The sequence below is a fragment of the Cherax quadricarinatus genome, chromosome 34 (assembly GCF_038502225.1).
Source record: "Cherax quadricarinatus isolate ZL_2023a chromosome 34, ASM3850222v1, whole genome shotgun sequence".
Classification (NCBI taxonomy): Eukaryota; Metazoa; Arthropoda; class Malacostraca; order Decapoda; family Parastacidae; genus Cherax; species Cherax quadricarinatus.
The window spans coordinates 406,173-431,427 of NC_091325.1; the positions used below are offsets into that span (position 1 = coordinate 406,173).

Here is a 25,255-nt window from a genome sequence, read left to right on the forward strand (position 1 = left end):
TGTTAGGAATGAAAAAAGATGACAATTTTTTAACTTTATTGCTATATGCATATACCTGCACACTCTTTACAACTAATAAGACCTAGACAACCTCATTATCAAGGACATCAAAAACACTGTCTGTCAAGTCATTCATGATTTTAAGCTCTGGCGTATTGAAATTCTTCAAGAAAATATATGCTGACTGGGCCGTCTGTTGGAATGCTACCAAGGAAGGCTGGAACTGCATGGCTGCATACACACCAATGATTAATAACTGTGGAAGATGTTACATAATATACACATTGTACTGTACATAATATATTTAGCACTCGAGTCATAAGCCCATCCATTCTGGTTGCTTTGGCCCTTCAACTCACTCCTGGCATTTACCTGGAGTTTACTTTATCAGTTTCTCCCACCCTAAAAACCATTTTTATGTATGGGGCAGAGTAGAAATCACTAATCCTCTACATATGACAATTCAAAACATTCTCTCCAATATCTTAACATTTGCATTATTCAGTACAGAATTTGCTTTCCTGTTTCTTTATCAAGGGGACAAAAGTAATTAACAAATTTTGCTATCATTTGCACTTCTCCATTACTCTCACTCTTCATATATGCTTACTGCCTTCCTCTTGTTCCCCACCCCCCTCTGTTAAAATATCCTATATAATAATCTCTTCCTATTCTTATTACCAAACTAATCAATCCAATTTCTACAAGAAGGGATTACACAGAAGAGGTTACAGTCTCATCACTATGGTTATAGTGCTTCTGCCCCTTCCCCCCCCCCCTTTCCCCAAATGTAATAATACAGTTGCCAAAATATAAAATATTAAAATATATATATAAAAAAAAATTACAGTTGCCAAATTTAAACATTCCTATTTTTAGCCATCCCATTGCTAGACATTTGCCATTTTTTAATTTGCAAAGTTAAAATATATTTCACAGTGTCTTGTAATTTAAACCAAGCATTAAGACATTAACATATGGAATGAAGAAAATTAACATACAGTAGTAAGAGGACAGATTACCCACCCACACCCATTCACTTATGATTACACACTTCTGCTGTACTAGTACAACATTACAGTGTTAAACACATTATGAATATTAAAAACAATGCACCAAAATTGTATGGATCAGTACTGCAAGTAGTGGTGTGCAAGATTAGGGGTAAGCAGAAATTGAGGTTTAGTGTGGGTGCAAAAGTAAAACCAAAGTTATTCATTTAGTTAGTCTTACTCAAAAATTCTAAAGTCTGCTTTAAAGGTGGGACTTTTAGCAAGATCATTGCATGCATTAGGGTGTTGCAGACATTTGAAGTGAATTTTGCATCTCATAAGGATGCAGCCTCTGCTGCAAAAGATAAAGTCTCTAGACACAAAAATAAACCTTAGTGATGAAAGCGAGTTTTATTATAATAAAAAAGTGCTAAACCTAAAAGGGTCATACAGTGCAGCAGGGAAGGGAAGGGTGCAGGGGTATTGGGTAGCAAGAGGGCAAGAGATTATTATTAGGTCAGGGGTGCAGTGGACAGTGCAGGGGTAAAGGGTAGCAAGAGGTTGAGGTAGAAAGGGCTGTGAGGAGTGCTAGAGCCATCATCCGAGTTTGTGCTGTATAGCCCTTGTGGCTTAGCGCTTCTTTTTGATGATAATAATAATAATAATAATAATGAGTTTGTGCAGTAAATCAGTTGCTGTCAAAAAGTCAGTGTTAAAGGAGGGTCCATCAGTAAGAATAGTGATGTTTTAGAAAGAGAGAGGCAGACAGTTTTAGAAAGAGGCAGAAGAATGTAGATGATCTCCATAATGTCTAAGAGATTAGTCTAAATGTAGGCAAACGGCTTGTCCATCAACTGTAAGAAAAGTTAAGCAGGTTGTGCAAACTGACAAGAACCTTTTAGGGACAAGATGACCAGGTTGATTTAGTCAACTTAGCACATGCATTACATCTTTGTAAGCTAGCAAATTCTTGGTTCAGTTCTAATGGTAACTGCCTTGAACATGGACCTTTAAACAAAACTAGCGCATTTATGATACAGGAAGTCCTCGCTTAATGTCAGTAGGTTTTTGGAAACGGCAACTTTAAGAGAAATGATGTATAACAAATTTTACAATAGGCTAACTGAGATAAACAATGAGTTAAGTTCCTACATGAAGGAAAAGCCAAGAGGGAGGGCAGTAGTACTGCAGATGCTATGACTATGGAGTATGTCATTCTGGTGAGCTATAAAGTTGTGTATTTACTCATTACTGATACTTTAATTATTTTTAGGAACATTTAATGTTTTTCAGATTTTTGCAAGAAAAATGCTACACATCATAAAAACCAAATACAAACAGCCATAATGGAGGAAGTCGATAATAGTAAAGTTGGGTAAGCAGTTGCAGCTTCATCAGCACTTGCACTCTTCTCCTGGTACATATTTGTATGTTATGTAGTTTTAAACATTTCATAAAACATTCAAACCAACCACAACTTACCATGGAGGTTTCACTTTCAGCACTAGAACCCTGTTTTTTCTTTAGATCTTTAAATAAACTTAACACTTTCATTTGTATGACCATTAGTGAACATGGACAGGTATGTCAATTCATGTCCTCCATCCAGATATTTAAAAATTCTTCCCATATATCCCATTCCTCACCAGAAATTGACGTACTTCTTTTTCTCAAACGTTATGATGAAATGACATTAAGCAAAGAAGTCCTGTACTGCCAAACACGCTTACTGAAGGTCTGGAGGATAGAAGGTGTGGCTCCAGAGAACAGAGGGGAAGATTTTAAGCAATTTTAGAGGATGAATCACGAGGAACACCAAGAGGTATGGTGCATGTTGTGACCAATTTACACTAACTGCCACCAGGATCAACACTGTCTGATGTCATAATGGAAGTATAGTATATAATCCATTCAAATTAGAAGGCTAGTGAAGAGAAGCAGATGAGAGTGGAGGGACTTAGTGTAGGAACTAGTGTTAAAGACAGGCAAGAGAAAAACAGCAACTGCACTCTGCACCAGCCATTGTGACCCACCTCAGCATATAGAGTAAAAAAAAATTGCCCCAAAAAAGGACTGGCATAGGTAAGGATTAAATCAGTCTGCATGCTAGTTAAGGAAAAGGAAGATGAAAGGAAAAGTAGAGCATACCACTTTTCAACAACATGGGCAATTGCATAGTGAGGTCGAGTTCAAATAAATTAGAGAATGAATAATATTGTTAAGCACAAGTGCACTTTCAGGTGTCACCAATTCACAGGCAACCTTCCCCCTCCCCTCTAGTAATACTTCTGCCATTAGAGAATTTTCCAGGTGGCCACCCAGTGTCTTACAGGAGTGTTACCCAATATGCCAATGATAACTAGTTTCCATCAGGCGAGTGGAACCCGCCACAGCACTACCAATAGAATCTATGTTAAGACAAAGCCAATAATGATACCTTTTTCTGTCTAGCTGAATTTTCACAATTCAACACAGATGTTATTTAAAGGTGTTAAAACCAGAGATTGGAGGGAGAGAGTATGGAGGAGGTGAACGTATTCAGACATTTGGGAGTGGACGTGTCAGCGGATGGGTCTATGAAAGATGAGGTGAATCATAGAATTGATGAGGGAAAAAGAGTGAGTGGTGCACTTAGGAGTCTGTGGAGACAAAGAACTTTGTCCTTGGAGGCAAAGAGGGGAATGTACGAGAGTATAGTTTTACCAACGCTCTTATATGGGTGTGAAGCGTGGGTGATGAATGTTGCAGCGAGGAGAAGGCTGGAGGCAGTGGAGATGTCATGTCTGAGGGCAATGTGTGGTGTGAATATAATGCAGAGAATTCGTAGTTTGGAAGTTAGGAGGAGGTGTGGGATTACCAAAACTGTTGTCCAGAGGGCTGAGGAAGGGTTGTTGAGGTGGTTCGGACATGTAGAGAGAATGGAGCGAAACAGAATGACTTCAAGAGTGTATCAGTCTGTAGTGGAAGGAAGGCGGGGTAGGGGTCGGCCTAGGAAAGGTTGGAGGGAGGGGGTAAAGGAGGTTTTGTGTGCGAGGGGCTTGGACTTCCAGCAGGCATGCATGAGCACGTTTGATAGGAGTGAATGGAGACAAATGGTTTTTAATACTTGACGTGCTGTTGGAGTGTGAGCAAAGTAACATTTATGAAGGGATTCAGGGAAACCGGCAGGCCGGACTTGAGTCCTGGAGATGGGAAGTACAGTGCCTGCACTCTGAAGGAGGGGTGTTAATGTTGCAGTTTAAAAACTGTAGTGTAAAGCACCCTTCTGGCAAGACAGTGATGGAGTGAATGATGGTGAAAGTTTTTCTTTTTCGGGCCACCCTGCCTTGGTGGGAATCGGCCAGTGTGATAAAAAAAAAAATAAAACCAGAGACAGTAGAAGACTAGGTAAGGAGACCAAAAGAAGATTGAGGGAGGAATTAGATTATATCTGAGGGGAGAAGAGGTCCAATTACTTTTATCAAGAGCCCTTTCACTACAGCTAAAGGACCCTAAAAGGGAAAAAGGGGATGGAAGAAAAAACCATATTACTGTATCTTGTGTACTCTTTAGATTATGGATTAGTAGGTTTAGTGCTTAGTTTTCAATGTAATATATATTGTATGTATGTTGGTAGAATTACCAACAATATGTAAAGTAAAAGGACACAAGTGCAACTAATGTGATTTTACTGTAGCATCGTTTTGCTCTCCAGGAGCTTTGTCAAGCCATTACAAACAATACATGGACACAGAGGGTATATATAGGCTTAGAGTAAGGTGCAATACTAGTGGTAGTAGTAGTAGTGATACAATTGTTCTACCATATTGTATCACTACTACAACTTGTATCACTACTACTACCACTAGTATTGCACCTCACTAAGCCTATATATACCCTCTGTGTCCATGTATTTTTTGTAACAGCTTGACAAAGCTCCTGGAGAACGAAACGTTGCCGCAATAAAATGTCGCATTAGTTGCACTTGTGTCCTTTTACTTTATGTAATATATACTACTTTAGATTATGACAAGTAGAAACTTATCAGAAGTCATCAGATTTATAAAAATGCATCATTTTTTAAAACTACTAATCCCTGAAGGGAAATATCTATGCTGATGATGACCTTATTACCAAAGGAATTGAAGCATACCCTTTCCCATACAAGCCATCTTGTCAAATTTTGTCTTCATAATTTCTAGTCTCAAAGCACTAAGACACTTGTGCAGCATTACCCAGCAAATGCAGTAGTCATAATGATAAAGGCATGCATGGTTAATGTTTGCATATCACAGATTTCAAATCCTGAGGATGGAGTTTGCCAAAGTATCAATGGGTATCTAATTTTAAAGGTACCAGCAAAAAACCTATTGTTCTACCCTATTAAGTCACTTTTGTGACTGTACTCGGTCCAGTTTCTTTTAAATTTCTTTAATATTCAAGATATGATTAAAGGGTTCACAAACTAAGTCATTAGTGCTACTATGCAAAATATGATGCATACACTCGGAAGAGATCAGACGAGCATTATCAGTTATGACAATATACACTTAAATGTATCAGCAACCCTTTACAGTACTGTGTCCCATACAAGGTTAGGACATTAAATGTACATTTTGCTACTGTACTTTCTTATACAAATCTAAAATTCCCAGTAAATTTTAATATCAAACAAATATTGAATGTCTTGCTATACTATTCACTAAATTTTTTTGTTCTACTTACTGCAACGAGTCTCACCTTAACAATGATTGGGATGGCAAGCTGCAAGTTTCTGGCTACACCGAAAGTGTCCATGAAATCAGTGACAAACACTTTAACAAGAGGACCATAGTTGATCAAGTAGTATTCTAGTCCCTTTCTGAAAAAAAAAAATTAAATCAAGACTAAAATGTCTTGACTGGATATGAAACAAAATTCACAAACCATTTTTCTGGACATTACAAGTTTACCTGGAGATGCTCTGAATATCTTTACTGATGTTTATAACTTCCCTCAGAAGAGACGGATGTGTGTGCACATTATCTGGAAGATCTACAGTCTTGGAAGTGACCAGAGAAGTCAGAGCCACTACTACTACATACATCAACTTCATCTTAGGGATTCTAAAATAAACAGACCATTAGTGTTAATGACAATTGCAAGTACCTCAGGATATGCCCCCCCTTCCTCAAGGTAACCAGTTCAGTTCTGAAACAAAACCAACCCCAGCAACCAAAAACTAATTTATGCAGATACAAAATATTTAACCTAATTTGACATCATTATGGCGTAAACACATACTATGTCCTATTTTATGCCTATAGAGACCCTTGTGGGTTTAGCACAGTTTAGATTGTAATAATATGCCTGTAGAGAAGATAACCTCCAAAATAAGAAATTCCAGTGTTTCAATACTATGTCAGTGCCGTGCATGTCAGATGGTCACCCAAGTTATAATGGTAATGAACTATTTACATATTTGTATCTGTAGGAAGTTTTTGGAATCTGAAAGGTAGAAAAGGCCAGAGAAATAACTGTAGAGTATAAATTTGTGTCGAGAAACTGAAGATCACAAATGCAAAAGTCACAGAAAAAGAAATAACACTTCTTGATGGAGCATAGTGAGGAAAGCTAAATAGTCGATATTCATGTAGCCAAAGAACAAGATATAATTTGTATCACAAAGCCGGGGAATCGGCACACCCCAATAACAGGAAGTAAAAGAGTTTTAAAATATTCCTTATAAAGATTAGTAAGAACAGGAGAGCTCATAGCAACATGAAGGTTTGAGAATAAAATGTGTATTTAAAGGAAAACAAAAGTTGTACTCTACACAAGGCAAATAAGATCAAGAAAGACATCAGTGGGTATAGGAAGATAAATTAAATCTTAATTGACCTTCATGATGGCAAACAATTAAAAAAAAATGACGCCATTCATGGCTACACCGTTTAGATTGTCGTTGGGTGTATAATTAGTGTCCCAAATTATTGTAGACAGCAACACACCCAGATTCTTTCTACTAGATATGAGACCCCCCTCTTGCACAATCACAAGATGTCCATAAAATTCAATATGCCTTAGCTTGAACTTTAATATACAAGATCTTCCCTCTTGATAGAGCAATATAATGCAGTCTGGAAAGTGATCAGTAATCAAGTTTTATTCGAGGATTATACAGTGCATGTCGGGGGGGGGGGATGGAAGGTATTCAGGGTTAATTCAGGAAACTGGAGCACAGATCCCATTCCCTAGATCAAGAGCCCCTCACCAGCATCAAGGAACCTTCCTTGAGGGTAGTATTCAAGGAAGGGAGGATAGTGCCAGTTCCTTGATCAAGAGATCTTCGCCAACATTCAAGTCGGACCTCTGAAGAAAAACTAATTGTAAAGAAAAAATTCTTAATTTTTAACAATTATAAATAACCACTAACCTGTCTTAATCAACAAGCACTTCTGTCAGACCCTTAAATCATTACCTTCACAAAGATGGAGTGTCTGGGTTAAACAATGGTCATCCAGAAGTTCATTGCCCCTACTAGCAAGTAATAAAAGTTTAAGTCAAGAGCAATGATAGAGGTTGTGATGACCTAACAACATTGCTGTCAACCTGACCTAACTAGTGAATCACTTGAAGCTTCATGTGCTCGAAACTAACTTCAAACTTAAGAATAATAATAACTTTATTTCAGCATAATACAATGTTTGTACAACAATGATGACATTTAATGTGCATACAGAAAACCCATAGTTAAATTGAAAGCCTATAAAATGTACTAGGATCATTAGAGTTGCATCTTACCTGTACATTACCCGTCAAGTTCTTTATCCCTGAAATAATAATTACATAAACTCTGTATATGCACTAAGAGATACTAATCATTCTTTATGTATATACTAAGATAGACATCGTAGTGTACGTACATGCACATTTCTTATTTCTACTTAAATTAAGATCAAGATACTATGTTTATAGTAAGCTTTATTATGACGTTTGTTGTAGTAGACTTTATCAAATATACAAAAAACACACCAAAACACGCCATTTCTTTCTTTCAACACACCGGCCATATCCCACCGAGGCAGGGTGGCCCAAAAAGAAAAACGAAAGTTTCTCTTTTAAATTTAGTAATTTACATGGGAGAAGGGGTTACTAGCCCCTTGCTGCCGGCATCTTAGTCGCCTCTTACAACACGCATGGCTTATGGAGGAAGAATTCTGTTTCACTTCCCCATGGAGATAAGAGGAAATAAACAAGAACTAAACCATACCCCCGGCCGGGATTGAACCCGCGGTCATAGAAAGAAAATAGAAGAATACCCAGAGGGGTGTGTATATATATGCTTGTACATGTATGTGTAGTGTGACCTAAGTGCAAGTAGAAGTAACAAGACATACCTGTAATCTTGCATGTTTATGAGACAGACAAAAGACACTAGCAATCCTACTATCATATAAAACAATTACAGGTTTTTATTTTACACTCACTTGGCAGGACGGTAGTACCTCCCTGGGTGGTTGCTGTTTACCAACCTACTACCTAGGCAATACACGCCATATTTCATCTAAATTATGGTACTTCGACAGATACGAGGTTTGTAACTAAGGCAATGAAACTGAAGCATGTCTGTCTATATAATATACACCGCAAGCTCTGTTTCAGAAGTGCTTTGAAGTGACCTCTGATACTGAGCTAACTCTTAGAGACATATGGAACAATAACTTCAGCACATTCCAGTGTGCCAGGTTGATAATTAATGCCTGGGAAATCCTGTTTCGGACATCAAACTTTTCACAGTTCGAACACCACCTATGAACTAATTAAGTTCAAATACCAAGGTTCCAAAATAAATAAATATATATATATATATATATATATATATATATATATATATATATATATATATATATACATATATATATATATACATATATACAGATATACACATATATATATATATATATATATATATATATATATATATGTATATATATATATATATATATATGTATATATATATATATATATATATATATATATATGCAATAAGATCACAGTAAACAGGTGATTTCAAAATATGCAAAACAACTACTCTGAAAGAATAGAGAAATTCCAAGCGCTTTATCAAGGAACTATGAAAGTAAAGCATCCAAGGAAGCTATATAAGGGGTCTGGCCAGCACCTATCCAAGTTGGGTCGGCGCGCGTCACGTGTTTAACCGTTGTGAGATCTGATAGTGATGTGCTGGCCAGACCCCTTATATAGCTTCCTTGGATGCTTTACTTTCATAGTTCCTTGATAATGTGAGTAGCCACGAAAGCGCTTGGAATTTCTCTATTCTTTCAGAGTGGTTGTTTTGCATATATATATATATATATATATATATATATATATATATATATATATATATATATATATATATATATATATATATATATATATATATATATATATATATATATATATATATATGCACATTGGCGCCCAGCTAACGTTAGACGTTTGGTCCAAGTAGTGAACATTCAGGAAGGTGGCTTTCAGCTTTTTATCTCATCCCAAGCATGTATGCATCAACCAACGAAGGAGACTCGAACCTATGAACCTCCTTCCTGAATGCTGGCTGCTTTGGACCAGATGTCTAGCTTTAGCTAAAAAATCATCTTATCTCACAATATTAACCAAATCAGCCAAACATCTGCTAACTAGTTTTATGTGACCTCTGGGTTTATAATTCTCAATATTAACCAAATCTACCATAACATCTGCTAATTAGCCTTATCATGTGACCTCCTGGCTTTTAATTCTGCCATTCCATAAAATATTACCACCTGCACCATTACTTGTAAGTTAGATTTTGTACTAAGTTTAAATAAGATTGTATTAAGTTCAAGTAAAATTGTAAAACTGCTAACCACTATTCCTTGTTTAGTTTTAAGTATAATTACTGTGTACTATTATCTTATCTAGTTTTAATTAGTTACTATATATTTATTTAAAAATTTGAGCACACATACAGAGGTACAACAAATACAGGTAAGAGCAGTATGCCAAAGGAGGAGTAGATGTAAAACAGAAAGAGACAGGAGCTCCCTTTACAGGCGACGGAAAAGAATAACAGAGCGGCTAAAAGAGGTCAATATATCTGAAATGCGTAGGGAGACACTGGTCAGAGAAATAGCAAGCATCGAACTTAAGCTAAAAGAATCCTTTAGGAGTCAGGAATCGCGGGAAGAACTAAAAGCCATAAATGAAATCGAAAGAAACCCAAAGTATTTCTTCTCCTATGCCAAATCAAAATCGAGAACAACGTCCAGTATTGGGCCCCTACTTAAACAAGATGGGTCCTACACAGATGACAGCAAGGAAATGAGTGAGCTACTCAAGTCCCAATATGACTCAGTTTTTAGCAAGCCAACTACCAGACTGAGAGTCGAAGATCAAAATGAATTTTTTATGAGAGAGCCACAAAATTTGATTAACACAAGCCTATCCGATGTTATCCTGACGCCAAATGACTTCGAACAGGCGATAAATGACATGCCCATGCACTCTGCCCCAGGGCCAGACTCATGGAACTCTGTGTTCATCAAGAACTGCAAGAAGCCCCTATCACGAGCCTTTTCCATCCTATGGAGAGGGAGCATGGACACGGGGGTCGTCCCACAGTTACTAAAAACAACAGACATAGCCCCACTCCACAAAGGGGGCAGTAAAGCAACAGCAAAGAACTACAGACCAATAGCACTAACATCCCATATTATAAAAATCTTTGAAAGGGTCCTAAGAAGCAAGATCACCACGCATCTAGAAACCCATCAGTTACACAACCCAGGGCAACATGGGTTTAGAACAGGTCGCTCCTGTCTGTCTCAACTATTGGACCACTACGACAAGGTCCTAAATGCACTAGAAGACAAAAAGAATGCAGATGTAATATATACAGACTTTGCAAAAGCCTTCGACAAGTGTGACCATGGCGTAATAGCGCACAAAATGCGTGCTAAAGGAATAACAGGAAAAGTCGGTCGATGGATCTATAATTTCCTCACTAACAGAACACAGAGAGTAGTCGTCAACAGAGTAAAGTCCGAGGCAGCTACGGTGAAAAGCTCTGTTCCACAAGGCACAGTACTCGCTCCCATCTTGTTCCTCATCCTTATATCCGACATAGACAAGGATGTCAGCCACAGCACCGTGTCTTCCTTTGCAGATGACACCCGAATCTGCATGACAGTGTCTTCCATTGCAGACACTGCAAAGCTCCAGGCAGACATCAACCAAATCTTTCAGTGGGCTGCAGAAAACAATATGAAGTTCAACGATGAGAAATTTCAATTACTCAGATATGGTAAACATGAGGAAATTAAATCTTCATCAGAGTACAAAACAAATTCTGGCCACAAAATAGAGCGAAACACCAACGTCAAAGACCTGGGAGTGATCATGTCGGAGGATCTCACCTTCAAGGACCATAACATTGTATCAATCGCATCTGCTAGAAAAATGACAGGATGGATAATGAGAACCTTCAAAACTAGGGAGGCCAAGCCCATGATGACACTCTTCAGGTCACTTGTTCTATCTAGGCTGGAATATTGCTGCACACTAACAGCACCTTTCAAGGCAGGTGAAATTGCCGACCTAGAAAATGTACAGAGAACTTTCACGGCGCGCATAACGGAGATAAAACACCTCAATTATTGGGAGCGCTTGAGGTTCCTAAACCTGTATTCCCTGGAACGCAGGAGGGAGAGATACATGATTATATACACCTGGAAAATCCTAGAGGGACTAGTACCGAACTTGCACACGAAAATCACTCATTACGAAAGCAAAAGACTTGGCAGACGATGCACCATCCCCCCAATGAAAAGCAGGGGTGTCACTAGCACGTTAAGAGACCATACAATAAGTGTCAGGGGCCCGAGACTGTTCAACTGCCTCCCAGCACACATAAGGGGGATTACCAACAGACCCCTGGCAGTCTTCAAGCTGGCACTGGACAAGCACCTAAAGTCAGTTCCGGATCAGCCGGGCTGTGGCTCGTATGTTGGTTTGCGTGCAGCCAGCAGCAACAGCCTGGTTGATCAGGCTCTGATCCACCAGGAGGCCTGGTCTCAGACCGGGCCGCGGGGGCGTTGACCCCCGGAACTCTCTCCAGGTAAACTCCAGGTAAACTATGCATAGCATTACGGGCTGGCTTAAAATTAACTTAAGATTAACTAAGCAATGATGAAATCAGTGATAAAACATTAATGTAAACAGGTTACTATAAAGCACAAGTGAGTATTACAAAGACAGGTCATATGGTTGTATGCATTGTTGTACATTCAGTAGAATGGAGTATTCTGTTAGGTAGTGTATTTAAAAAATAATAAAGTTAGATTGGGTTTTAGGTTTAACATTTATGTGATATAATTGTGAGAAACATTTAAGATATACAATTTATAAGGTTCAGTTATTCAGTATTTATTTGGTTTTGGGTGAGTAAGTGATCTTTGAGAAGAGACTTGAATTTATAAACAGGTAGTGTTTCTTTTATATTTACAGGTAATGAATTCCAGATTTTAGGGCCTTTTATGTGCATTGAGTTTTTACATAGTGTGAGATGGACACGAGGAACATCAAAGAGTGATCTGTGCCTTGTGTTATGGTCATGTGTTCTGTTGAGGTTGGCAAGGAGATGTTTGAGGGGAGGGTTAATATCAGAGTTAAGTGTTCTATGTATGTAATAGGTGCAGTAGTAAGTATGGATGTTTTGTATGGTGAGGAGGTTTAGTGTATTGAATATTGGTGGAGTGTGCTGCCTATAGTGAGAATTTGTTATCATTCTAACTGCAGCCTTTTGTTGGGTAATTAGTGGTCTGAGATGGTTACTTGTTGTTGAGCCCCATGCACAAATTCCATAGGTGAGATAGGGGTAAATAAGAGAGTGATATAGGGCCAGGAGGGCTGACTGTGGAGCATAGTACCGTATCTTCGATAGTATGCCTACAGTCTTGGAAATTTTCTTAGAAATTTGTTGTATATGTGTATGAAATTTGAGTCTATTATCAAGGTGGATTCCTAAGAATTTTCCCTCTGTTAGCTTTGTGATAGGTGATCCGTTTATCATTATGTTAAGAGGGACATCTGTAGCTCTGTTACCAAACTGAATGAAGTAGGTTTTGTCAATGTTTAGTGTAAGTTTGTTAGTTCTCATCCAGGTAGATATTTTCTGTAATTCGGTATTTACAGTATTGGCTAGCGTGACTGGGCTCGGGTGGGAGAAGACGTATGTAGTGTCATCTGCAAATAGTGTGGGTTTGAGTAATTGCGAAGCATTTGGTAGGTCATTTATGTATAGGAGAAAGAGAAGAGGGCCAAGGACACTTCCCTGTGGGACACCAACTGTAATTGGTTGTGCAGAGGAGTTTGCCCCATTTGCATACACATATTGGCTTCTGTTGCTGAGGTATGACTTGAGGTAGTTGAGGGAGTGCCCTCTTATACCATAGTGTGACAATTTTACGTGGAGCAAGTCATGGTCAACTGTATCAAAAGCTTTACGTAAGTCAATGAAGATCCCCAGTGGGACTTCTTTTTTCTCTATTGCAGTGTATATATGTTCTATACACAAATAACCCGCACATAAAAGACAGAAGCTTACGACGACGTTTCGGTCCGACTTGGACCATTGACAAAGTCAATGGTCAATGGTCCAAGTCGGACCGAAACGTCGTCGTAAGCTTCTGTCTTTTATGTGCGGGTTATTTGTGTATCGTTCCAGTCACGGTATTGTGCCTTTTTGTTATTTATATATGTTCTAGCATGTGTATAATAGCATCATTAGTATTTTTATTAGGCCTGAATCCAAATTGGCAGGGGTTGAGTATGTTTTGGGAGATAAGGTAGGAGTAGATTCGTTTATGAATTAATTTTTCGAAGATTTTTGAGAGAGGGTGTAAGTTGGATATTGGCCTATACGTAGTTATTCAACTCTGTTTGGTCTCCTCCTTTGTGGATCGGGGTGACCCTTGCTATTTTGAGTACTGTAGGGAAGGTGGAGGATTCAATGGATTTGTTAAAGAGTGTTGCAATGATTGGTGATAGCACTTGTGACACTTTTTTGTATATAAAGGGTGGTAAGGTATTTAAATCTCCTGCCTTGTTTTTTAGTGTGTTGATAATAAGGGAGACTTCGTATGGGTTAGTCGGAGCTAGGAACAGTGTGTTCGGGTAGTTGCCGGTGAAGTAGTCATTTGGTGGGGTATCTGAGCTTGGGATTTTATTGGCAAGGTTTTGTCCTATAGTGGAGAAGAAATCATTGAGTCTGTTTGCTGTTTCTGTTGGTGGGAGTTGGGGTTCATCTGATTTTGCTAATTTTATTTCGCTATTTCGTGATATCTTTTTTGTTCCTAGAATTTCTGATAGGGTTTTCCAGGTCTTTTTTATATCACCTCGTAAGTTGGATAATCTGTTCTCATAATACAATTTTTTTGCCCTTCTTATCAGGCTGGTTAGGATTGACGAGTAACGTTTTGTTTGGTCTCTGGTTATGTGACCCATTCTGTACTGTTTTTCATATTGGTGTTTTGTATTTATGGATTTGAGAATGCTGGGTGTTAGCCAGGGACTGTTCAGTCTCTTAGCTGTCATCTGTTTAGTTTTTTTAGGGCAGTGCTTGTTATAGAGGTATTGAGTCTTTTTAAGAAAATTATTAATACATTCGTCAATATCTGTATAGATTTCTAGCTCAGTGTGCCAGTCAATGTTTGCTACTGCTGTTGTGAAGTTATTAATGGCTGCCTCATTGTGAAGTCTGAAGGTGACTTTAGTAGTGTCTTGGGGTAATTTACCAAGAGTTGTTATGAGGAAAGTCGGGTAGTGGTCTGTGGTATTATCTGTAATTATGCCTGATTTTAAAGGGGATATGGTGTTGGTCCAGATGTGGTCAAGTAGGGAAACACTAGTCTCTGTAACTCTTGTAGGTTTTGTTACTGTTGGTAGCAACATACAGTTACTCATTGTGTTTGTGAATTCAGTAACGTGTGGGTCCTGGTCTTGCAGGAGATTTATATTGAAGTCACCTGAGAGTAGTAAGTGATCTTTGTTCATGCGTGCATCAGTTATCATACTTCCTAGGTTTTGACTAAATTGGCTAATGTTTGACTGTGGAACTCTGTAGATGTTTATCAATGTGAGAGGTTTTTGTAGGTATTTGGATTTGAATTTGGCTATTATATATTCCCCATGTTCATCCCTTGTGCAAGTATTAGTGATACATTCTAGTTGGTCTGAGTAGTATATGGCTGTGCCACCCCCTTGTTGGTCTGGCCTACAGTTGTGTATGGCTGTGTAACCAGGAATGGCATAGACATCTGTACTATCAGGCTTTAGCCAGGTTTCAGTTAGTGTAATGATGGATTAGTTTGCCCGAAATGCCTGGGCATGATAGTGGCTAGCTTTGTACTTAGCAAATCAAAATTGTAATTACACATTGTAACCTTTACAAAGAAATAAACTTTATTATTATTATTATTAATGTGATAGAGTGAGCAGACCACTGCGTACCCTGTTCCAAGGTTCGTAGGTTCGACTCCCCTTCGGCCTGAAATTAGTGTTTGTGAATATTTCTCCTGTTCTGTGAATTCTAATGGCATCACTCTCGCCTTACACACGGTGTTCGTGATTCGATCCCCGACAAGGGTGGAAACATTGGTTGTGTTTCCTTACACCTACTGTCCCGTTCACCTAGCAAGTAAATAGGTACCTGGGTGTTAGTCGACTGGTGTGGGTCGCATTCCGGGGGATAAGAGTAAAGGACTCCCAATAGAAATAAAACAGACAAATAAGAGTTTGTTCGGATTTTTAACCCCGGAGGGTTAGCCATCCAAGATAACCCAGGTGAGGCAATGCTTCATCGAGGGACTGTCTTATTTCCAGTGGGGTCCTCAATCTTGTCCCTCAGGATGCGACCCACACCAGGCGTCTAATACCCAGGTACCTACTTGCTTGCTAGGTGAACGGGACAGCAGGTGTAAGGAAGTATGCCCAATGTTTTTACCCCTGCCGGGGATCGAACCGCTGACAGGTAAGTATGTGAAGCCAGAACGTTGCCAGCCAGGCCACGGGCCACCTCTAACAGTTCCTCGATGATGTACTGACTTTTTTGGGGGTTATCCTGGGTGGCTAACCCTCAGGGGTTATAAATCCGAACAAAATCTTATCTAGGTTTTATCTGTATTAAGAGCCCCCCTTGCCTAGACTGCAACAGGGAGGGACGTTCGCACCCTCACCTGAGTTTAGTTACCGGCTTCCCATGAAAACTGTTAAAGAAATACCCGCAGTGCTGAAAAATGGATACTGCATTGTATTATCAACTATAGGAAGTAATTGTAAAATATGCCGCTTAGGCAACACAACTAAACTAGATGAATGGTGCCCTCATAAAGCTCCAAGCGGGTACAATAAGATAAGAACAAGCCTCTCAGAGAGAACGGAGAAAATGTCACCGATCCCTTTCGACAGCAAGAAGCCCACACAGCAACCAAGGCTGGAATGGAAGTCCTCAAAGCTGGGCAATGAATGGGAAAGGAAAAGAATTTTCCCTTGAAAAAGAAAAACAGGAACAAAAAATTCAGTTAGGAAAGATGGGCCCCCATTGCCTAGCCCTAGACCCTTAGTGGGACATCAACACCCTCACCTGAGTTCAGTTACCGGCTTCTTACTGGTTCCGTCGAGTGGAAAAAAATGGAGTCGATAAAAGGTGTTTCCCCTCTAAGTGTCCGGCGGACAAAATAAGATAAAGACAAGCTTTCCAGAGAGAGCGAGGTTTTTTTTCACATATTCTGGTGAGAGTTAGACGTCCACACTCGACAAAGATTTGCGCAGAAGTCGGAAGCGCCTTATTTTCGCTGTGGATTTCTACCGCCTGAGAGAACCCAGTTGCTGAACCAGTAGTGAAGACCCCTGCCTCTGCCAGGAATCCATCTCATTTAATCTGAAAGTACTCTTATTTCTAGCTACGAACGGAATCTTGTTGCCTGACCCATTGTCACCAAGATTGGGACAATATTTCTTTTCCCGATTACGGACCGCAGGAGTCTCAACGGTGACAGCTGTGGTGCCCTATAAACCAGAAGACAGCAAGAATAACAACAGTGTATGCCAGGACACTGACTTGGGAGGTTATATGTTGCTGCTCCGGGAATACTGGCTCCGTTTCCTCACGTTTTTCCCCTATCTTTGTGAACATATGTGGAAAAGCGTCTTTTAGTTATAAAAGCAGTTTGTGGTTGGGTTAAGGAGGTAGAAATTTACTGTTAATTAACAAGAAGAAAACAGTTGTTGGTGAGGATAGCTGACTAAGGAATGGTAAGTTGCCCTTATTTCATTCTCCTAACATATTTTACTAAGATACCTCTAAATAAACTGAAGTTGTGATGAATGAAGATTTGTGTATGAAATTAAGAACCCCAGTGGAAATCAAGGGACCCAAGTGGAAATATGTCACTGACTTAAGGGCTATCTTGGGTAATTTACATTATGTATGATAATTGTACTTGTATGTACCTGTGCTTAAATAAATTTAATTAATGGGCCATCCCCTGAGCTAGGTGTCCTGTAGCTTGGTGTTTAACACTCGTCTCGCACACTGAGTGTCCGGGGTTGGATCCCTGACTGGGTGGTAGTGTTCGGTGTTTTCTTACACCTGCTGTCCTTGTTCACCTGGTAGTAGGTAGGTACCTGGGTGTTAACTGGTGTGGATGGCATCCTGGGAGACAAGACTGAAGGATCACAATGGGAATAAGACAGTCCTGGGTGGCTAACACCCTACCAGCTTATCCTGGGTGGCTAACACCCCACCAGCTTATCCTGGGTGGCTAACACCCCACCAGCTTATCCTGGGTGGCTAACACCCCACCAGCTTATCCTGGGTGGCTAACACCCCACCAGCTTATCCTGGGTGGCTAACACCCCACCAGCTTATCCTGGGTGGCTAACACCCCACCAGCTTATCCTGGGTGGCTAACACCCCACCAGCTTATCCTGGGTGGCTAACACCCCACCAGCTTATCCTGGGTGGCTAACACCCCACCAGCTTATCCTGGGTGGCACACCCCACCAGCTTATCCTGGGTGGCTAACACCCCACCAGCTTATCCTGGGTGGCTAACACCCCACCAGCTTATCCTGGGTGGCTAACACCCCACCAGCTTATCCTGGGTGGCTAACACCCCACCAGCTTATCCTGGGTGGCTAACACCCCACCAGCTTATCCTGGGTGGCTAACACCCCACCAGCTTATCCTGGGTGGCTAACACCCCACCAGCTTATCCTGGGTGGCTAACACCCCACCAGCTTATCCTGGGTGGCTAACACCCCACCAGCTTATCCTGGGTGGCTAACACCCCACCAGCTTATCCTGGGTGGCTAACACCCCACCAGCTTATCCTGGGTGGCTAACACCCCACCAGCTTATCCTGGGTGGCTAACACCCCACCAGCTTATCCTGGGTGGCTAACACCCCACCAGCTTATCCTGGGTGGCTAACACCCCACCAGCTTATCCTGGGTGGCTAACACCCCACCAGCTTATCCTGGGTGGCTAATACCCCATAGTTCATCAGGGCCTTGGGATTTGTTAGGTTTTAATTTATCTATTTGTCTGAGAACCATGTCACTTGTGACTGATCGTGCATAACTTATTTTCGTCCTGTTCTACTTAATTTATTATTTCTAGAATTTCGCTGGCATCTTCCTGCATAAAAACTGAGAGGAAATAAGTGTTAAAAATTCCACACATTTTTTGTCACTGTCAGTGAGCTGATCCTAGTAGCTTGCGAGTGGGCCTGTTTTGTCCCTAATCTTTTATATACCTGAAAGAAACCTTTTAGGTTAATCATCTAATCCCTTGTGGCTTTAACCTCATGATATTTTTTGCTTTTCTTATTCCTTTCTAATTTCTCTTTAATTAAATATATAGATTTCTTAACTGCTCATCTCCCCCTTTGATTAGTCTGTAAATTTTTTTTTATATTTTATTTAAAACTCAGGTACAAAAAATATATGGGTACATAATCAATATGTAACAAGATACAGGCAGTAAAACGATAATCTGCAGTGACTACACAAATACCAAAGAAGCACTTATATAATGACATCAGAATTGGCTGCTGCACTCCAATCAAACACTACTTTTATGTACTGTGCTTCACGTGAAAAGATGGTCTTATAATAAAAACGATAGTCCTACCTAGTAATGCTTACACTCCCCCCCCCCCCTTGAAAAACATACCACTTTCACCTGAGTATACTCATTGACATCTCTTATACATTTATTAGAGCATTAAGGACATCATTGACAACATGTATAAACACAATCCAGCCATCTAAAAGGCTGACTATAATACAAGAAAAGTCTGAACATGATGGCACACATCCACCAAAGAAACCAATCCACACCCTAACCCTCATATACCCCATGATAACAATCAATATCGTGCACGGTGGTGGATTTAATACACTACCGCTGACTCTTCACCCCCCCCCACACATGCCTAGTAACTGTGTCTGCTGTCACCACTCATAACCTCCATCAGTCATTGAATTTAAAAATACATTAAAGTTCAATAACATAAAGGAATATGAGAACCCCTTATCGTCTCCACCACAGAAAAATAAAATTGTTACATTTTCTAAATACATACTGCTGATTCATCTTTGTGCTTACAAAATATCCCCCATCCCCTATGCTTTTTATCTCTTTACTCCAAAGCTAAAAACCAGATTATACATTTCATCAATCAAATTATATTACAATAAGCATAATAATATCAATACTTATCATCCGACTAATAGGTGTACATTATTATCACCCTGAGTTCCATGAAATTTACATAAGAATTAATACATATATTGACAATCCTCACAATCCTTCCCGTCTTCTAAATACAGTGTACATATATCCAATGACATTTCGTTATGATCCAATCATATTTACTTTACACTTCCCCTTTTCCCCAGTGCAAGATAAATGTCACTTGCACTAGATGTCACAACACCTTACATTTGTTCACTTAAAACGTATAAAATAAGAACTAACATAAATAACTTATAACAATATATAGATAGTAATTATTTGACAAAGTGAAGAATACCAACTAATATGGTAACAGTACACTAGAAATTGTAACTCACTCACTAATACATATTCCCATTTTTTATGTATTATGTTCAACAAGATATATATATTTATTAACAATGTTCCAGAGCAATATCAGACTTACTCTGTCACGCACTAAGTTACACAATATAACTTATGGCTCCTAATAAAACATGTACCGGGCAGTACTACCTCAATCATTAACAAAACCAACCTGGCAAAAGACACTTCAGAAAGCCAACCCCTGCCATCCCCTGACCCCATGCTATCTGTATTAAAAAATCACAAACTCACGTTCCCTTCCATGCTCAAGTTCGTACCTGACGTTGAAAGTCATAAAACCCCTGTCTCTTAACCAAATGTCACCAGTTCACCCCTCCCCCCTATGCCCCCCCTCATTCCTAACGACTTTACACCCATATGCTCCACTGCCACACTTTTATTCCACCTTCCATCCTCCACTAATCTCAAAAAAGAACAAGAATGCCAGTTTAGGGAGAACCAGCCCAATCCAGCTCTAAACTACACCCAACCCTAACATTACACCTACCGACAGATTACGATAACTCAAGGGAAAACTATTTACCCACAACCTCCCATATAGTAGCCTATTTCTGCATACTGTACGATACACACTCGCCGCAAGCGCCCGCACCCTATATTCACCCCCCACCTCCCGCATGCACCAAGACACATACAAAAAATCTGCCACTACATACATCACTGCCCTCCGAATGTCCTTGGAAACCCCTCCCACATCAAAATGCAAAGCCCTCAAAGTCGAAATGTTTCTCCCCCCTTCCGCCACTATACCCAGAACTCTCGCTAACCATGCCCTTACAAAACCCAAGTTTTCACAAAAATATATGGCATGAAAAGCCATCTCCTCTTCCTCACAATGCAAACAAGTGCCAGCACCTACATAACCCATTCTATATAGCACTGACCTTGTAGCTAGAATTCCCATAAAGAATCTATAAACCACTTCACGAACCCTTGGCTTTAATCTGATCTTCCGAAAGTCTTCCCAAATGCCCCTCCAATCATACATTGGGTATGTAGCTACTCCCTGTATCACTGTACCCTGCCAACCTGTCCTCCCAAGCCTACTTACCCTTACTTTTTTTGCTTCCCTTACTGCCAACAAATTTCGCACCATATCTTCACACTCCAGTAGTGCCTTTCCCTTCCACCATTTTCGCACATCCTTCATGACCTCTCCCACCCTTCTACCCCTCTCCCCTCCCACCCTCAAGTATCGCTGCTTTACATACACTGCCTTCACTCGTGTGTCCAAAGGTATAAGACCCAGCCCACCCTGCCGCACGCCCATCATCACCACCTCCTTCCGTAGCCATGGCTTCCCATAACCCCACACATACCTCAAAACCACCCCCTCCAGTTCCTGAATATCACACGACCTCAGGGGATATATTTCTGCCACGCCCCACACTTTACTGTACACAAGTGTATTTACTACCACCACCCTCTGCTGCAATGTTACATCCCCAGCCCTCCACCCGCGCATCCTACCCATCGCTCTACTCACTACTTCCTTGGAATTTATTCTCTGTGCCTCCCCAGCGTCCGCCATATACACAACCCCACATATCTTAATTCTATCCACTACGTTCCACCCATACTGTTCCCCCAAACCCCCCCCCACCCACGTGCCTACTTCTAATAACTTTGACTTTGCTCCATTAACCCTCATCCCTGTCGCCCCACCAAAAATCTCTATTATACATCCCACATTCCCCAATCCTATTTCCCCTCCTACCAAAACTGTGGTGTCATCCACATACCCCACAATACCACATCTCCCAGGACCCACCTCTCCCTGTTCCCACACTCCTTCCTCTATAAGCCTATAAAAAGGGTCCTGCATGCATGCAAAGAGGATTTGAGACAAGGGGCAACCCTGTCGCAAACCCATCCCCATCTGCACCGGCAACCCTAACTTCCCATTAACCTGTACCCTGACCGTTGCAGGCGTATACAAAGTAGTCGCCCAGCACACAATCTCATCACCAAAACCCTGTTTTTTTAAAATACACCACAACATATGTCTATCTACACTGTCATAAGCCTGCTTCCAATCAATCCCCAGTATCCCCCCCCGTTGTCTACCCTCCACAAAATCCTTAATTCTTCCATGCCCCTCACACATACTTCGACCTGGAATCCCACACTGTCCTCTATGTAGGACTCTGTCAAGCACCTTTTTCATACGGTTACCTAAAACCTTCGCAAAAACTTTATAATCTGCACACATGAGGGAGATCGCCCTAAAAGCACCCAAGGTCTTAACCCCCCCCTCCCTTATAGACCAAAACTACTACCCCCGTGCCCTGCGATTCCCCCAACACTCCCCTTTCCTTCATACAGTTAAACAACCGGACCAGACATTCCTTCATACAATCCCAATGTGTAATATAGAAATCATTAGGAATTCCATCAATGCCCGGCGCTTTTCCCCTACTCAAGCCCATTATCGCCTCCTCCACCTCCTCCTCACTGATTCTACCCTCTATTACCGCACTCTCCTCCTCCCCTAAAATACCTCGAATTCCTTCTCCCAGAATCTCTCCCTCCCTCTCTCCTCCCTCCCTCTGCTTAAAATTTTCCCTAAACCAATAATCAGCATAATTGCTCATTCCATCGGTGGTACTAAGTACCTGCCCCACCCTATATCCCCCCACCCCTTTACACACCTCTAATCCCATAATCGTGGTCATCTGTTGTCTATTCCTAAATCTCCTCAAAACACATCCTGACGGTTTGTCACCCCATAGAACCTCCTCTAAACCTTCCCTCACACGTATCGCATCAAAACGAGAATTTTTTATATCCCTCAATCTTCCCCTTAAAACCTCTTATTTCTCCATGTCTAGCCCCCCCTCCCCCTTCATAACAATCATTTAGCTGCCCCTCTAAATATTTCTGTAAACCATACCTCCACCTCGCCTCATCCCTTCCTCTATGCTGGTAATACTCCCTAATCTGCAATTTAGCGTGCTTCTCCCACCATTCCAAGACATCCTCCTCTTCGTTGCGAGCCTCCCATAGTTGCTTCCACCATTCCCTAAAAAACAACCCCTCCCCCTCTCCCTGAAGTAGCCTCACATTCATTTTCCAATAACCCACATACCTACGAACCATCCCTTCCCATGCCATCTCTGCCAAAACAGCACGATGGTCCGAAAAACCTAAATCTATCGTCATTACACGTTCTACTGTTATATCTCGAGTTATATATATATACGATCCAACCTGGCAGCATAACCCCTCCGCATAAACGTGTGCTCTACTTTCCACCCATCGCCCCTGACTATGTCATAAACCCCTGCATCCCTCAACAAATCCCTCAGTACTCCAAGCACACACCCTGCCCCTCTCGGCTCCACATCCTTATTCCTGATTACACAATTCCAATCCCCACCTATTATAGAAACCATTGGTAAACCCCGCATGTAGAAAAGCAAAACCTCCCTTACAAAATTCACCTTTACCTGTATGTTACTATCTGCCGGCATATATATCCCCAGAAAACATACTCTAATCTCACCCCATATCCCTTCCACCCTCACCACCCTCCCCTCCCCTCCCCTCCCTCCCTCTTCCCACTTGAGCACGTGGAATGGACTGGACTCCCTCACTGCCACTGCCACCCCACCCTTTAATTTCCCTGAACTACCAACATACATCCTAAAACCGTTCAGCCTCAACTCTTTGCCATACTTGAAATTGTGTTCTTGAATAAAACACACATCAATGTTAAAACGCCGCAAAACATCCTCCAACCATACTCATTTACCATCAGCTCTAAGGCCATTCACGTTTATCGTTAGACACTTAAAGATTCAGAAAGGGTGGCTTTCCTCTATGTCTCTGTGTCCTGTCTGTTCCACTTTTTGCTGCTTCTGTCTTTTCCCGTGCACTCTTTCCCGCCTGTACCCCCTCCCCCCATGTGCACTACCCTGCCCCTTCTTAATCACTCCTGCCCACGTCTTCTTCCCTGTACGCTGAGCTGGTGTTATAACCTCCTCATCCGACGAGCCTCCAGCCCTCTTTCTAGATGTGCCCTCAATTTCCATATCAGTATTTCCATTGCCCTTGTGCACCTCAGCTTCCACCTGTAGCAACTGCAACATGTCAGGCTCTGACCCCAGAGGCTCTGGAATCTGCTCAATCAAGTCCTTCTCAACCATCAGAATTCTCCTGTCTGTAGCTGGGTTCTCCTCCGCAGGCACGTCCAGGAAAGACTTAATCATCTCCTGTAGGGGCGTAGATAACTCCTGTGGATCACCGGTCTCTCCCACCCCCACAGGCTGCTGCTCAACTCCGGGCCCATTTGCGGGGGAGCATCCGAAGCCACTGGTAGTGTCACACAATTCTCTAACACGCCCTCCACTTCGTCCGCCCAATTACCTTTGCCTGCTGCACTCAAAGTCTTCGGCAGAGGTTCCGCCTGAGACTCTGTGACTACTTGCCATTCCTAAGGCCGCTGCGCTGCTGCTTTACCACATCCGGCCGCCATGTGGTCAAAAGCGCCGCACAGGCGACACGTCTTTCGTTGTCCCGCGTAGGTCACGTACAGCTGTGTCCTAAAATCCTCCAGGACAACATACGATGGAATAGGTCTTCTTAAAGACATCTTGACGGTGTAAGATCCAGCTGGCAACCCTTCATAGATTCCCTCCATCCATCGAACTAAAGTTATAGCATGCACCTCACCATATCTTTGAAATGTGTCTCTGATATCTACATCGTCTGCCTCAAAAGGAACGTTGCGGATCCTCACCCAGGTGTAGTATTTTGAGGCATCCCGCAGGCGTACCTCCAGACCAGATGATACGGTGATGTTCTTCTCCTGGTACTGAGTCACCGTCCTTTCGTATGCCTCCACTGTGCAGAACTTTATGAAGATTCGTGATGATCCATTAAGTGCTATTCCGTGTAATTCTTCAACTTCAATGCCAAACGTGTCCCGTATAATCGTTGGTAATAAAACAGAGGCATTCGTAGGGTAAATTGCCCCTTTAACAAGGTCAACACACACGGTGTTGCTCCTCCTGCGGTAGCTGGCGGCCATCTTGGTGAAAACAGGAAGTTGCGCACCAGAGAAAGCAGGAGCTGTTTGCGCAGTGCGTCCAC

General features: G+C 41.3%; 2 protein-coding genes across 7 annotated transcripts in view; one reads left to right on the forward strand and one right to left on the reverse strand.

Moving 5' to 3' along the window:
- Nucleotides 1–21: 21 nt before the first annotated feature.
- Nucleotides 22–8,695, reverse strand: LOC128693676 (uncharacterized). 5 transcript variants are annotated; one of them, XM_053783454.2, is made up of 4 exons: nt 8,441–8,683; nt 5,924–6,076; nt 5,712–5,832; nt 22–256 (listed from the first exon to the last, which is right to left on the reverse strand). In XM_053783454.2, exons 1-4 carry the CDS (start codon nt 8,515–8,517, stop codon nt 83–85), a joined length of 525 nt encoding a protein of 174 aa, XP_053639429.2. In that variant the 5' UTR covers nt 8,518–8,683; the 3' UTR covers nt 22–82. The 5 variants fall into 5 exon arrangements, with proteins under 5 accessions (XP_053639429.2, XP_053639430.1, XP_053639431.1 ...); XM_053783455.1 differs by lacking the exon at nt 8,441–8,683 and adding an exon at nt 8,351–8,379; XM_053783456.1 differs by lacking the exon at nt 8,441–8,683 and adding an exon at nt 7,755–7,777.
- An 8,381-nt stretch (nt 8,696–17,076) lies between these two features.
- The window catches only part of LOC128693679 (sphingomyelin phosphodiesterase), an 84,986-nt gene continuing 76,807 nt past the window's right edge, over nt 17,077–25,255 (forward strand). For both annotated transcript variants that reach the window (XM_053783462.2, XM_053783463.2), the window contains exon 1: nt 17,077–17,309. The gene's annotated coding sequence lies outside the window, so the exon portion shown is untranslated. The remainder of the gene's footprint in view (nt 17,310–25,255) is intronic.

Bases quoted from the DNA above. Each gene is read 5' to 3' on its own strand.
- LOC128693676 (XM_053783454.2), bottom strand. From the start codon at position 8,517: ATGAAATATGGCGTGTATTGCCTAGGTAGTAGGTTGGTAAACAGCAAC. The intron at 5,833-5,923 runs GTAAACTTGTAA...TTTTTTTTTCAG, and splicing joins GATATTCAGAGCATCTCCAG to AAAGGGACTAGAATACTACT. The intron at 257-5,711 runs GTGAGACTCGTT...CATCTTCCACAG, and splicing joins CCATCCCAATCATTGTTAAG to TTATTAATCATTGGTGTGTA.